The sequence below is a fragment of the Pterocles gutturalis genome, unplaced genomic scaffold (assembly GCF_000699245.1).
Source record: "Pterocles gutturalis isolate BGI_N339 unplaced genomic scaffold, ASM69924v1 scaffold35348, whole genome shotgun sequence".
Lineage (NCBI taxonomy): Eukaryota > Metazoa > Chordata > Aves > Pterocliformes > Pteroclidae > Pterocles > Pterocles gutturalis.
Genome location: NW_010121616.1, coordinates 1 through 15,879, shown reverse-complemented (window position 1 = coordinate 15,879; position 15,879 = coordinate 1). Strand labels below are relative to the sequence as shown.

The 15,879-nt window shown below is 39.8% G+C and overlaps 1 protein-coding gene across 1 annotated transcript; it reads left to right on the top strand.

Moving 5' to 3' along the window:
- Window positions 1-131: 131 nt before the first annotated feature.
- LOC104464556 (growth factor receptor-bound protein 10-like) lies at window positions 132-15,144 on the top strand (the record flags this gene model as incomplete). Its single annotated transcript, XM_010077295.1, has 7 exons — window positions 132-359; window positions 1,224-1,380; window positions 7,093-7,208; window positions 9,987-10,061; window positions 13,167-13,304; window positions 13,920-14,030; window positions 15,046-15,144. Coding segments are annotated over exons 1-7 (741 nt in total), but the record flags the coding sequence as incomplete, so codon positions are not given.
- Window positions 15,145-15,879: the final 735 nt, after the last annotated feature.

The window sequence follows — 15,879 nt, the reverse complement described above, 5'->3', positions numbered from 1 at the left end:
GGTGGGGGGAGAGGGGCGGGAGTAATTTGGAAGTCTGATAGTGTGTGGGAAATGATTACATCAGTCGGAGGGAGGGCTAGGATTGGTCTACACGGTGTGGTTTGATTCACTACCGCAAAGATTGCGTGTAACCCTTTGAGTGGAGCTCTGGCAGAGTTGTTTCCCTCCCCAGAAACAGTCCCCATAGCAGGGGCTACGTGACAGGTACGGTACTTTGCGGACACCGCCGGCACCCCGGGCGCCCAGCCATAGGCTACAAAGGGTCGGCGGAGGCAGAGAACAAACTCTCTCTCAAGAGGCAATCTCTATTTAAAATGCCATCTTGTTCTTCCGACTGCTGCCTTTTACGTGCCGTTGAGGTAAGATTTTCCATATCAAATTACCCTCCCAGGTTTTTGTTAGATTGGCCTTCTCTTGCGAGGATGCAGAGCATTTTAAACGTGGAGGAGCTGATTTAAATCTCAGACCTGCGCGTTTGCCCAGAGAAATAATTTTGTGGCAAGTGTCTTTCTCTCTTGAGCAGAACAATGCAAAGAGGAAAGCATCTGTATGATTCAGGAGGTGGGGAGAAGGTTCCTGACTTGTTCTCTCATCTCCATTTATATTTAGGATGTGCAGCTTATGCACGTTTGGTTTCAAACTACTTTCAAGCTCGTATCAAAAGAGAAAGTTGGGGCAGGGAGAGAAATGTGTGGACTGTGCTAGCTAATTGATCCGCCGGCGAACTGCAAGTGGGACTTCCCCGGGCGAAACAATCAAAAGTTACTGGGGAACAAGAGAGCCATTTTTAATCTTCGGGGTCTTGGCCTGCTCCTCTGTAAATGTTCGGAGGCCTCTGATGGGATCGCAAAGAAAATAGTGTGTGATTGGATGTAATTTTTCTCGCCCACTGTTGCCGAAGTATTCTCTCAATATTGTTTCACGTTTGCTTACCTTATGCAGCTTTATCCGCAACCTGCTTTCTCACTTTCTCTGTGTATGTGGTCATATTAACCCTGCTGAATCTTTCTTTAGTGCAGGGAGGTGTTGGGGAGGGGGGGAGGGGAAATAGGGCAAGGGGGCATCAAGAGAAAGTGTTATAAAGTGAATCATCCATGATGTCATTTGTCCAAGCACCTTGGCAGCCAGGAACGGTCACACCAAGAGGATGCTTTTCTACAGTAGCTGTGTGGTTTGCATATGTTCAGAGCTGTTGATCTGTAAGTGTACCCTTTATGTTGCAGGATGTAAAAGTCTTTAGTGAAGATGGAACAAGCAAAGTGGTCGAGATTCTAGCAGACATGACAGCCAGGGACCTCTGTCAGCTGCTCGTTTACAAAAGTCATTGTGTGGATGATAACAGCTGGACTCTAGTGGAGCATCACCCTCACCTAGGATTAGGTAGGGAATGGTCAAAGGGGTGGCATGGTTACCTGGGAACATAAAATATGTGTAATTGGTATTAATGTGCTTCCACACGGAACCTTTTCTTTCCACTGCTTTTATTTGTACAATTAGCTGAAGTCACATACGTGCTTTTTGTGTATTGCAATTTGATGTGTTAAGCATTTAAGCCATTTTAAGTCCTTCTCTTATTTCCTATCCTCTGTTTTTTTAAATTGTAAAAAAGAACTGTCTCATCTTCACACGAGCGCTCTGTTGCTACCTTGCTGTGTCTGAAGCTATTGCAAATAAACAGCTTAGGCAAATTAAGCTTGATCCTTAGAGTACCGGTCCTGTGAAACAGCTCATCTCATCACCAGCTGGGAGACCTGGGTGAACAGACTCAGCTTTGCATACCTACAGTAATGCTTATGAAAGCTAGACATGCTGAGGTGGGGGAGGGGGTTGGTTAAACTTGACTTCAGGCAGGGAAAAAATGGTGGCACCACCTGCAAATCCATGGGCAATTTCTGGACCAGCGGTGGCATCTGCTCTCCAGGCAGCAGCTCCCCCACCTGATTGAAATTAAGGTGTCATGGTTACAGTTTTAAGAAGGCAGCAAGAGGAAGAACTGTGGGAAATTAAGTAATATTGTGAATTGGTTTAATTACAGTATCTGAAAGGATCTCATGTTATTCACTCTTGTTTTTCCTCTTATTTTATGGCGCTGATTAGTTGCAGGCTTCTGCAGCTTGCAACTGCATATCACTCAGATACGCTACCTAGAATTCTACGTAGCATACAACAACAGTTTAGAAAGTGTAGCATTTGAAGTATTAGTGGATACACTTCATGGGGAATTTTTTCTAGAAAACAGAGAAAAACAATCATAAGCTGTGATCACCAGGACTGGAATTGTGAATGCTATCTGTAGCTAACGGAGGTTTTTTATGTCTAAAAATGTAATTCAGAACCCTTACAAATAAGAAAAGGAAGTAATTTGCTGGAAATGTAATGCCCTAAACTGATACTGTTAGATGCAGAAAAATTCACTGCTCTACAGAATAACACTCAAAAAAAAAACACCTCATAGAATATCCTGATTATTTAATGGTTTTATTGGGTATCTCTCCTAATATAGAAATATGTGAAAAAAAATAAACCACACTTTTGTATATGCCTGTGATATACTTTCAGTTCTGAAGATATAGGACGAGGTATAAATTACAGAACTTTATCTCCATGGCTTAATATGCCACATGTGTGCTTCGAACAACCTTTCCAAATTTTCAGTTTTAGCAATGCTCATTAAACTACCAGGCTCTCTTTTTCTATATTCTGTTTCCCATCGTTGCTGATTACCAAGGTATTGTGTAAACAGAAGCCTTCTCCTTTGTAACCAACATCCTTCTCCTGCCAGATTCATTCAATGATGCCACAATTCAGTGTTTGTGACATCACAATAGCTTCCATGGTGACTAATTGTGCTGTCAAACTCTGGTGTGTGACATCTCTGAATGAATCGGGCAGGAGGCTGATTAGGAAATCAAAAGCTTCTGTTTACACACAAATAACTTGGTAATTAACAATGATGGGAAAAGAGCAAGATACTTCTCGGGCTGCTTTTATATACATGGGGACCTGCCTGCCTTGGACCTCTGTTTCACACTGAAGCACAAAGCGGGGCCCAGCTGTCCCAGAGAAATGGAGTGTGCAGGTTGGGGCTTCAGCAGCCACCAAACTTTGTTCTCCAGGGACAGCTCCGGGGATGTCCTCTGTAGGCCAGGCAGTAGATCCGTGTGAAATGTTATGCAGCCTTTGAGGGTGCGAAGTGAACAGAGACAGAAGAAAGTATTTAAAGTGTCAAAAAAAGAGGTAATTATCCAAATTTCACATGTTTGAAAGGATGCAGTCAGAAAAGGGAGTAAAAGAGTTCAAGAGACAACAACATCCAGTTTCTTGTCTTTGGAGACCAAAGTATACACTGTGACATATTCGATGAACTTTAAATGCCAGCTTCCATGTGTCCACCCAGTTTTGGTGGCAGTTTTGAGTTTTTTGGCTACTTACATAGCTCAGTAGCTTAAATGCTTCCCTACATTTCAGGGACTGTCAGATCAAGGGAGTAATCTTTTTGCACCTCAGGTGAAGTTATTATCAGGTGTCTGATGTTCCGTATTTTTCCCTTGAGAAAGAAGATTGCTAGTAGAAGTATGAAACAATGGTGAATAGATACTTAGAAGTGTGGAAAGAAATATGGCTTAAGAGCAGTGAGAATTTTGTGTTTCCAGAAGACGTTATTTCTTACTCAAGACATCCTTGCTGACTTAATGCTGTAGGTGGTAATCTTGAAGCCCACCAAAAGAGGCGAGTTCTTTCCTTAACTTCACAGTCTTCCCCCCTCCCCTCCCCAGTCTTCCCTAATATTACTTTCCAAAAGAGCTCAGTTTGCAGAACCAATTCATCTTTTGGGCAGACTGAGGACAAGAGCACATTTTTGAAGCCAGCTGCATATTATCATTGTGGTGATCTTCCAGGTCCCAGTTTTTAAGGAACCTTCACCTGATAGCTTACTTTGCGCACGTATTGAAGAGTATCTCAAAAAAAAGTGTGCTTGCAAATAACTTCAAACAGCTGTTGAACTACAGAAAGTATTTGTGTTCTCACTTGAGGCAATGGTGTGACAATTTACTGTCAGACTAGCTTAGATTTGACACATGGAAATGGTTCCTGCTAAAGTGTACCACTAGTATCTAAAAACATATTGTGGTCAAGATTTAAGCAGTCTATGAAACTTGAATTTGTCCTGTTATTTCATTTTCAACTAGAAATACACCTAACCTGTTCATAAAATGTGGTATTCTCCCTATGTGCTACTTCATGCTTAACTATCATAAATTTAAGATGGGGACTGAGATACCTGTATTGGGCATTAGCAGAAATAATAGTAAGGATGAAGACAGACTGTCATGATAGTATGTGTCTGGACACTGAAGGAATCCCTACCTGCAAACCTCATTTTTCCAGCTCCAGAATTGTCTGTACGTCTTACATAATATAGTTGAAGCAGAAAAGTAGTAGAGCTCTGAAATGTATGTAGGGTTAGAAGTTTTGTGCATAGATTTTCTTGTTTACACGTGCATTGAATTTGATTTGTCTTAACCTGAATGAATTAAAAGTGGAGCAGTTAGACACAGTGCTTGCTGCAATATGAAAAGAGGGCAGGCTATTTCACACTTCAGTCTACCTGTAATTTGTAGTGATTCTCGTAGTTGAGAATTTTGGGGCATGTCTGTAATGTTCATTGTCACAAGTCATAGACTGGCCTGGGTTGAAAAGGACCGTAAAGATCATTTAGTTCATGATGGAATCCAGCTCCTTTTCCCATCTTGTATCACTTATGCAGTTCTGTAGAAGTTTAGTTAATAAATACAGGGCAGTTTTGGGAAAAAAAGAAGAGTCTATCCTGTTCTTTTAGGAAGTATGTAGAGGAGACTGAGTCCAGACATGTCTGGTTATTTCAGCAGTAGTGCCACTTGAAGACAGACTAACCTAATGAACTTAATAGACCAATATCTGTGCTTCTGATTTTGCATCAGGAAGCTCAAAGCAGGGCTGAGGCTGAGTTGCTGGTGTGTCAAGTGGCAGTTCATCCCATTTCTACTAACCGAGTGCAAATTGCCAAGGACTTCCCAAACATACAACTTCTATGAAGTAGTAGCAAACTGACCAGGACTAGCTTCCATTTTACATGCATGTGATATAAAATGCTGCAACTTTTCTTCAAGACGACTTTCACCATCAAAATCAAAATGTAAGCATTAAATCAGTGGGAGTACCACCAAAGAATTTCAAGAGAGTCTTGATTTATTAAAGAGATACATCTAGATCAGTTGTGTAAAGTATCAAAGAAACAGCCACTGGGTGTATGTGTACAAAAAAAATGATCAAAATACAAAACAAATTGACAAGTGTTCATCCCTACTGCATTTCCTGAGGACAGAATGAACAGGATGTGGTTTGTCCCTGCCCTTAGGTGAGCAATCTTCAGTGCCTTAGGAAAACAAAGACCACAACTTCGTGTGATGACAGAAGCATGCAAGAGCAAGACACATGGTCTTTGAGGGTTCATACTTTGATGAAGATTCATACCAACGTAATTCAATTTTTATAGGAAGCATAATTTTAAAAACAGAAAGGCCCTCTACCGTCCTAGGCTCACTGTCCTTATCACAGTGTGGATGAGATTTGACTTAACTGGTTGCCAAAAACCATGGCAGTAGCAATAGATAAGCAGCAATACCTGAAACTTCACCTGCGAAGCCCCTTGATAATGTGGAGGTTTAGGTGATGAGTGCTCAGGTGGTGCAAAATGTCCTTAATTAACTGTTACAACAGCAGTGTTGTTGCATACATTAGTTGAAGAGCTACCCCATAAAAGTGGTGTTATGACTAGTGCACTAAGAAGCAGCTCTTTATTTGAGAGCAGCCCAGTATGGAAAAATCTTCAGCGTTAACCCCTTGAAACACAATCTGTAGCAAGGCTGGACACTGCAAGCGCACAGTAAATGCTGAAGTCATCAGTGAGCTGGTGATGACTGACAATCTAAATGCAGGTGAAAAAGACAATGGGATCATTCAGTGATAGGTTAAATTTTCAATCAAATAACTTGCTGCTTTTTTTATACCGATGACTGCTTGCCTTCTATCCTGAAAATACCCCAAGAGAACTTGGGCGGCAGCCTGGCATTTCTGACTGTGTGAATGCAAGGATGCAGGAACACGAAGTGGGGAAGGGACTCTCCAGGCTTCTTTGGCCAGCAAGTCATACGCGTTTTGGACAGAGCTTTGCAAAAGTTGTTTTTTGTTTAACCTCATTTTTTACTTCCCGTTATATCAGGGATGAATGTACTGACTATTTAAGACTTTTGAAAAATATCTAAATATTATCTCAGAAACTTTTGAAGATTTGCCAAGCTAGTTCATTAAGTAGTGCACGCTTAGCCCAGTTGCCTTCTTTTGAGTTACTGCTTTCAGTGAATTGGATTTGTTGTCTGTTCATGCTTTGATGTGCTATTCTTTTGACCAGAGAACTGGTGGTTATGGGGAGTTACCTTGTAACCAAATCTAGAGCAGAAAATTGCCCTGTCATGTGTACAAAACATTTGTCTCTGTCAGTATTACTGTAAAGTAGATCCTGTGACCTCTTTCATAATAAACCCCATTGTCTAGCATCTACAATAAAGGCCTTAAGTTCACCTTGAAATGAACTGGTTTTATAGAGTGTGATCAAATAGGACACTGTATTTCTGTGACAGTTCAAGGCCTAACAATGGCCTTTCCACAACTTTTTTCCCCTTAAATCTGTCCACCTTGCCAGTTCCACAGCATATAGCTATCACCAAAAGAAGTACTTCGTGTGTCTTATTTAAGCTACTGCACACAAAAAAACCTAATGTTCTTTCATTTCTCAAAAATCTGTGCTTATGAAGCCTTGATGTAGGAAATCTTTGAAGAGCACTGCCATGTAATGTTAAACTGTGTAATACTTACACCCTAGTTCCTTTAAATGCCTTGTGACAGTGTCGTTTGAAAGCTATAATATGTTTTGTTAACTTCTTAAGCAGTAATGGAGTTATACTGTGGTGTTTTACTCCTGTTCTTTTTGGAAGTTGGTCTCGCTGCTTCTGCTGATTGGCTGTGTGTTAACATCATGTTCTTTTTCCACAGAGAGGTGCTTGGAAGATCATGAGCTCATAGTTCAAGTCGAGTCCACAATGGGAAGTGAAAGTAAATTTTTGTTCAGGAAGAATTATGCAAAATATGAATTTTTCAAAAATCCCATGGTGAGTCTCATTACTTAGTTATTTACACCACAGAGAGAGGGATGGATTGCAATAACATTGCTGGGCCATGTGGGGGAAAAAAAAAATTAAAAAAAGAAAAAAACAACGCAAAAAAACCAACCCACCACCAACAAACAGAATTCTTTACGAAAAAATTTTAACCAATTTTTACATTCCTTGTACTCTCCTCACAGCCTAAAAACCTCGAGTGTTTTCAAGTTACCAAATACACTTGTTTCAAAATGGTTATTGGTATGTCAGAGAGTGACCAAGACAGGGAAATCTTTGTTCGTTTAGGAAAAATAATCAGAATTGCAATTTACTTGTTATCTTCAAAGTTACTTGATTTGAAGCTAATTGACCGCATAGTGTGCAGTATCCACACCTTTTAATTTCCAACAGTAATAATTAAAAAAAAACCCTCTGGGTAACCCCTAAAGAACTTACCACATAAAAGGAGGTTCCAGGTTCCAGTTTTATCACTATGTATGTTGAACAGTGTCTCATCTGTGGCTGTGCTTTACTAGTGTGCTCTGCCTTCTTTACTCATTGCAGTAACTCGCCCTCTCTATTGTCCTCGTGTATATCCGTGCTTGAAAATATTGTATGTCATAGCTACTTGCTCCCAAATTTGTAAGTTCCTTTGAATGTTGTAATTTTAAACTGTTTGCTGTGTAACTGCTTATTTGGGAATGGTTTTTCACATTTTACCTAAACAATTATGTTGGAATGAGTTGTTGACAAGAACGTATGTCAGCTGATGCGACCCACCTAGATAGCTGAAGAAGGATAATCCAGAGGTGGTTTAGGTGAGAGCAGATTTTGGGTCAGTCGGGCATTTGTGGTGCCAGGAGAAAAAAGATACAGGTGGTCATATGAAAACTCATTGCTGAAGTTACTGCAGATGATAAAGTCATTCCTTTCCTCATAGACGCTAATGCACAGTTGCTGCATCCTTGCACGTGTGCTTGCACATGCATTTGTCATCTGCTAGTGCTTGTTTCAGAGGGCTGTGCCTTGACTTACTGTGTGAAACATTTCTGTACATGGAGTGTTTGTAATTTTTCACTTCTGTTGATCTTCCCATCTGATAACCTATGAACATCTGAGTGTTGTACAGAAATTTTGGTATTGCAGGAGCTAGCACATTGGTTTCATGTGGTATTCTTTAATAAATAACAGAGCATAAGAGTAAAACCCAGAATGCTTGGCATTCAGTCCCAAGCTCCTGCAATCAGAGAATAAATCATTCTTTTGGTGTAAGGATGCGAAGGCTCCCTATCCGTTGCATTAGCTGTTGCCATATGGCACTGTTTCTACTCAAGAGAGGCTGGTAAATGTTAGCTTTTGTAATTCATTGTGCAACTTACCTGGCAGAAGGTTAATTCTTCTTCAGCCCTTCTCTTTATGCCCTAAAAGACTGAAATGTATATTGCCTGAAGGGTGGTGAATGTTCTAAACTGGAAGTATTTTTGTTGTGATTCATCTCGTTACAATCAGTCATTGTTTTATTTCAGGCATTTCTGCATGTCTTCATGCTTCAAGTAATGTTTAAAAACTTCAAGAATGACTTAATTTAATTGCTGTGTATAGTAAATTCAGCATACCAAATTACATAGACATTTTAAAACATAGCAGATGAAAAGCGGAACTGGAGGAATAAATCTGAAGTCAAGTCATTGATTTAGCAGTTAGAAAACTGTCTGACCTTTGTCATACAAAGATTCAGTCTGAATGAGATACTGTACCGGATGCTGGCAATTGAAAAGCTCTGTAGAAACACCTGTTTGTGTGTTAAACAATATTTGCTTCTGTGTTTGTGGAATGGGGGAAAGGAGGTAGATGTCTGCTTTGAGATTATTCAAATCTAGCACATGAAGCAGGGCATGCGACACAGAGCCTAATTATTGCACGTCCTCATTCAGTTTTTATTATTTCATTTCATGGAATGTATGCTGGCATATCCTTACAAGAAAAAACACAGGGGTCTATTACATTACCCTGAAATATAAACGTATAGGGGTAGGTTTTGGAAAGGGCTTTTCTCTTGACAGATTGAAGGGTTTCCAACCCTGAGCATAACCTGGCCATTGAACAACCACATGAAAGCATCAGCAGTCACAAATGAGCTCTTTCTCATAATTAAGGTCTGCAAATGGCACTTTGTGTGGAGCCTTCTGAGGGACTGAGCAGGTTTTAGGGTCAAGCAGATGCAGCAGTGAAGAACTGTATTTTGGATAGAAGGAGAGTGCTGTCAGAGGTAAAAGTGGACCTACTGGAGATCCTGAAGCATGCCTGGCCGAGACTTCTTTTAATACATTTGCATCTAGCTTACCACTGTGAGGGTAGAGTAAACCTTTTATTCCTCCTGCTCTGCATCTTATGGCAAGTGGAGTGACAAAGAGTTTGTTTGGTGAACAGCCTTTCTGTACGGAGAGGGAAGCCCAGAAATTTTGTGTCAGAATATGCAATATGCAAGAGGCTGTTAGAAATCCCCAAAAGCCTTCAGTAGAAGAGGAAGGGGAAATGCACTTATGAAATGCTGCATATTAGAGATTGTAAAAATCCACATTCTGTCTACATGGGCATTTGGTGTGCAAAAGGAAGGGACGAATGGCACTTGAAAGCCCTGGTATTCCTTTCTGTGTCAGGGCATCTCCAATTTGATTTAAGAGTAACAGTTTCAAAAATTAATGACCGGAAGAAAATTCCACTTGTTCTTTTTAAAAGTGTTCAAACGTAATGTGACTTCCAATTGTCTTCTCTTTTTGTGCCTAGAATTTCTTTCCAGAGCAAATGGTTGCCTGGTGCCAGCAAACAAATGGCAGTATCCCTCAGTCACAACTTTTGCAGGTACTGTACATTATGCCTGTGGACAAAGAAGGTTTTGGAGCTGGAGGGGAGAGATTGAGAGAAAGGAAGGGATAATTCAAAGGTCTGGAAATAGCTGGTCAGAGAAAGACCAGTGTAGTGAGTTAGCATATGGCACTAATGTTGAAAATATCTGACAAAGATGTTGCCCAGTGGCATTGAGGTGTAAATTACAAACACAAAGTATTCCTATATAGCTATGTTTATACATATTTGTTCCATTAATACTCAACTTACTCTGTGAGTTCCTGGTTTGGCCACCTAGTGTTGTTCCTACACAGACTCGGCAGATACATTTCTAGAAAAACAAATATAATTTATAAAAAGCAAAACAGAAGTACTCTACTATACTCCACATCATAGTGTCGGAGAAAGTGTAAAAATTAGTACATTAGAAGATCAGCTTGAGATGGTGAGAGGTTTTGCTTTTTCTTCATATGTCCCATGTTTGTGCTTGGTGAGAATTAACAATAAGGACCAACTTCCCCATGGTTCAGCCAACTAGCTGGTCTTTATATAGAAAAATAATGCCCTGAAAAGTAAGTGCAAGTAGTTACAGAAATTTGTATGTAGTATTTGCAAAGTAGTCCAATTAAAACTCCCCAAGTTAAATTACAGGTCTGTGTACCTTATGCCTATGTGTTGGTGGAGTCGTGTAATCTGTATGGCAGTGGCACATGCACAGAGTTTATACTGAAATTTTGATGTCGCTGTAAGGTTTCTTCCTTGCTCGTGACGCAACTGTGGTGGTGGCACAGTTGGTTGGCCTCAAAAGATAGTGCTGAAGGGTAGGCTACTTCTCTGACCAGTAACTCCTTCACTTAAACCTCTCAATTCAAGCATTGCAATCTAAACCCTGTAGTCTAAATCTTTTTCACTTTTGTTGTTTTTTTCAAATGGGGGACATTCAACTTATGAGGTCAAATAAAAACACAGTTTATTAAAAGAGTACTGTATTAAGAATATAAGACCGTGATGTCTGGAAGACATTACCACAAATAACAGGCAAATTATAAAGCAAAAGGCACAAATATATGAGGAAAATACACCTACAAATAACTGATTTTAGCTTGATTTCTGTAATTTTTCATGTCGGCAAGTATGCACTGACTCTCTTTAAATACAACAAGTTTCTACCAACTTTTGAACCAGTGCACTCATTTTGTCCCATAGCCACTTCGAAATCCATTAACTACTGGTTCCAGGTTCACTGAGAAGAATTTAAAACGTTACCATCCACTCTCAGCTGAGAAACAAAGCAAAAATCAAACCAATTTCTGGAATTAAAAATGAAAGTCACATGCAATTAAGTTGCAATCGGGTACAAAAACTGGTGTGAAGGAGCATTGCCACAGACTGGTAGGAACAGAGGTGTTCACACCTTGGACCCTTTCTCCTTCTGTGTATGTGGAGAATGGAGTTTGCTTGTTAACAGAACAGTGGGGCTCCCTAAAGAGCAAGGTGTTCGTGAAGGTGGCAGAGTTTTGAACCTAGACTAACTCAGGCAGTAGGGAAGGGAGAACCTTATGACCTTGTGAGATATGAGAGTTTTGCTTCTGGGAAGGCTCAGTTAGGTACAGTCCAGGAGAACCATAAGTCCACGGGGGGTTAACAGTATGAGAGGATGGGGGATGGGTACATTCTTGTTGGCTCATTGTTTAACCATAAAAACCAATCTTCCTTAAAGCATTTATATTAAATACTTCTTTCCTTTTAAAAAGCACACAACCATTTTTCATAATTTCAATGACAGTTCTAATTTGTTGAAGGTAAACTTCCTGCAGTCTAGTAATCATTCAGCGTGTTGCTTCTGAGGCCACCTCAAACATTGAGCAAGTGCGCTGGTTCTAACTACACACGAAATAGGGAAGAATATTAAATACCATCTCACAGTATCATGTACTGCATTAAGAGCTGGTATTTTTAGTCTTAAAAACAGCTAGATCTGTTTTCCCTAGTGTCAGCTTGGCTCAGATATGCAAAAAACCTTCCATCTTGGTTTACTTTTTTTTTAATCTAGCCGGACAGAGAGAGTATATTCTCCTTTTGATCTTTCCCTGTCACAGTTGAGAAGTGGATTCATAGTACAAGAAGGAGGAAAATTGACTGTTCTGTTCCATCTGGTTAGATGAGATGAGATGAGGACGACTGGAAAAAAAAAAAACAAACAGGTTTTAACGCAACTAAGAATTCTGACCCAGGGCACTGATTTTTGGCTTTGTTTCCTGTAGACATTGTCCACCAAATAACACCAAAACACAACTTTCAAGAATTGCAGAGGCATCTAGGCCAACCAGGTTTATGCATTTTTCTTTCTACTATGAATTGATTAATTTGACATTTAACTTAATGAGCAAGCCCTCTGTCATTTAAAAATCTGGCCCATTGTAATAATGGAGCAATCCATCAATTCGCTAACCATAGTTAATATTTCCCTCCTTTGGTGTATCTCAAATCAAATTATTCCATATGTGGTCCCTCTAATTATGTCAAGAACTTAAATACTTCTGGATCTTGAAGTCTAGTATAATTGCTGACACTTATTTGACTGCTCTGTGTTTCATTTGGAGTTAAATATTCTGTCCATCATACCTCTTGTCTTGGGACAGGTGCATGTGCTATAGAAGACTTTAATGTGGGAAATCCTGAAATAGGCTGTTTCAATTCTAAAACTTCAGGATAAAGTTGCAGATTTTGGCCAATGTTTCCAAGTTAGACTAGTTGCCAGAATTGTTGTGACAAGGTATTATTTTAAAAATGAATAAGCTTACTTTATCTCCTTTCAGGCCAAGTGCAAGAAGAATGGGGATACGGAGAAATGGTTTTCGAGATATAAGTATTGACATAGAGAGCAGGAAAACATCAGTGGCAGGAGGAGTTAGCTAGGTAGATGTAATGAGGGGAGCAGGAATATCCATTTTGGTCATACATCAGTTTAAACATCTAGGTCGGGTTAAGCATAATGTGAAGCTGTGCCGTAAGTCAGCAAAGAGATTTGCCATTTGATTCTCTGTTCCACAAATACAGTGACAATTTTATGATCCATCCATAGGACACAATCTTCATTTACATATTCCTTTCCAACAGAACTTTTTAAACTCCAGTAGCTGCCCTGAAATTCAAGGTTTCTTGCATGTGAAAGAGCTGGGTAGGAAATCATGGAAGAAATTGTATGTGTGTTTGAGGAGATCAGGACTTTATTGTTCTACAAAAGGAACTTCAAAGGTAAGATTAAAAAAGAAGTTGCACAGTAGTAGCATGTGAAAGCATTTTCTGCTTTTGCAGTCGGTGTTTTTTGCTGGTTTTTAAATATCTGCACACAGTGTTCCCTTTTTTTATCACATAGAAAAGGATAAGCAAGTCGTGATCACATGACAATCAAGCCCTGGGCTCTCAATGCATGAAAATAGCTATATAGCATTGTTACATAATAAAACCAAACTAGCCAGACAACATAATTGTGGCTACTGAAGTCGCACTAACAAGGTCAGCAAGATAAATCATGCTCTCCAAGCACATTGTTCATGAATTTACTTTAAATGATACCTTAAACAATATTTTTATTATCTAACTTTCAGATTTCTCAGAAGCAATGTAATAGGATATACCATTTTTAATGTGATGTGTTCGAATGAGTACTCTGTTAGCTTCTTGTATAAAGCATCTTCTGCTAGAAGGCTGATACTTAGAAGGTGGCATGCCGAGTCCACTTCAGGCTGCCCGAGAGATGAGCAGTGTTCGTACACTGCCCTCTGTTGGAGATTGGTCTTGAGGGACTGCAGAGCTTTCAGCAAGATCTTCCGAAATCTTAACCTATAATAAAACATGTTATTTTCCCAGGAGCCCAGACATTTGCAATTGTTGGCTGACCTAGAAGACAGCAATATCTTCTCGTTGATAGCAGGCAAGAAGTTGTACAACGCACCTGCAGAGTATGGATTTTGTATAAAGGTAATTCTTCTCATTAAGTTCTTCCAAAGTTCAAGATGCTGTTGGTAACTCAGAGTCCTCCCAACCCCCAGCTAAATGGGATTTGTATGTAAAACTTTGCAAGCATTTCTGTCATGAAGACTTGATCTTTAACGTCTTTCATTTGGCAGGCATGTCCTGTGAATCTTGCCATCATTTTATGTGACACTTAACACTTTATCTGGTGCTGCTTTGGCTTGGAGAATTTCTGTGCAAGATCAGCTCAGTGCTGAAGCATGGTGTGCTTGTGAGCTGGCCTTGGTTCACCTCACAGATGAAATATTTTTTTACAAGTACTCTAATTGAATAGGAAGGTTTCTCTGGACAGTGAGCACCAAAACTATATAGCAACAAAGGATCACGCTCCAGTCGGATGTAGTTGTACCATTATTGCGGGCCAGAGGTTCGCATATATTTAAAGAAGATTGTCTTGGAAAATCGAAATAAGAATAAGCACTTGCCTTTGAGGATTTAAAAAACTGTTGTGCTGATGGATAGGTTTGGAAAGTATTTAAAGCTGCATGTAGTTTTCTGAGAAGAAGGCTGGGAGCTGGTTTTGTTGACAGCAGTGAAGTAGTCTCCTTCCTAGCAGCCTACTCAGACAGTAGAGGCCGGCTGTGGGACAGACTCTGAACTGATGGAAACAGACTTTAGTAGGCATCTGTTATGGAAACTTTGGTTCTTTGTCTTGGAATGGGGGCTCGTAAAACTTCTCACAGTTCTGTAAAAAAAACCAAAACCCAAATGCCTTGGTTCTGGGTCTAGCATGGCCTGAGTACCTTGTTCCTATAAACTGCCAGAACTGCAAGGTATTTCAAAGCAAACACAGACATTTATCTTACTGGACCCAGCTGAGAAAGTGGTTTAATTCAGGCTGATGTAAGCTTTTTCTGGCCAGTTCTTAGACGAATACTGTACCTGCCTTTACTCTGCAGTAAACTTACAGTGTTGTTAGTTTTCTACTGAATATAGCTGACATCCCTCTAATACTTTATAGCCCAACAGAGTGAGAAATGAAACCAAGGAACTGAGGTTGTTGTGTGCTGAAGATGAGCAAAGCAGGACGTGCTGGATGACTGCCTTTCGACTCCTCAAGGTACCTAATCTCTTCTATGTGAATAGCGCTACACCTATAGTTAAGTTGCTTTTGTTATTTTGTTCTTATATACATTCTTAAACATCATCTGCCTCCGGAACGATACACCTAAGAGCAAAGATTTGTCCCTTCTAAGGTTTTGAGCACAGGACTGAACTCAATTCCTTCCACATATGTATCAAGGATAATTTTAGTTTGGAGCCAAATCTATGACATGTGAATGAATTAAACTGCTTAACAAGGTATTTGCAAATTATCATAAAGCTAAAGAAAATGTTTTGATAATGGTAGGTGGTTATGTTGACTAGAACAGAGCACTATCTAGAGCCTTTGCAGTTATTTCAGTTTCCTGAAGGTTCTATTAAAAAAAGAAAGAAACATAAGCAACCCTATCTCTGGGTGAAAGTTATTCATATCTGAGAGCAAGCAATGAGATTTCTTGATAATATGGTCAGAGGCTTCACAGGTTGTTTTTTTTTTTAAAAAACAAATTCAGAATGGAAGGAACCGAGGAGAAATCTGACTATTTTGCACTCTTTGAAGAAAAGAACTTCCTGATCTTCATAGTGAAATGTGCAGAAGTTTTTGGTTTGGTTTGTTTTTAATCTTTCCCTGAAGATGCTGCCTTGAAAACCACTGTGTTCTTCTTTCTACCTTACTGTGTCCTCCCCCGTATTAAGGGGAATATTCAAATATTCATGTATATAAGTGTGTGTGTATGTGTGTATATATATA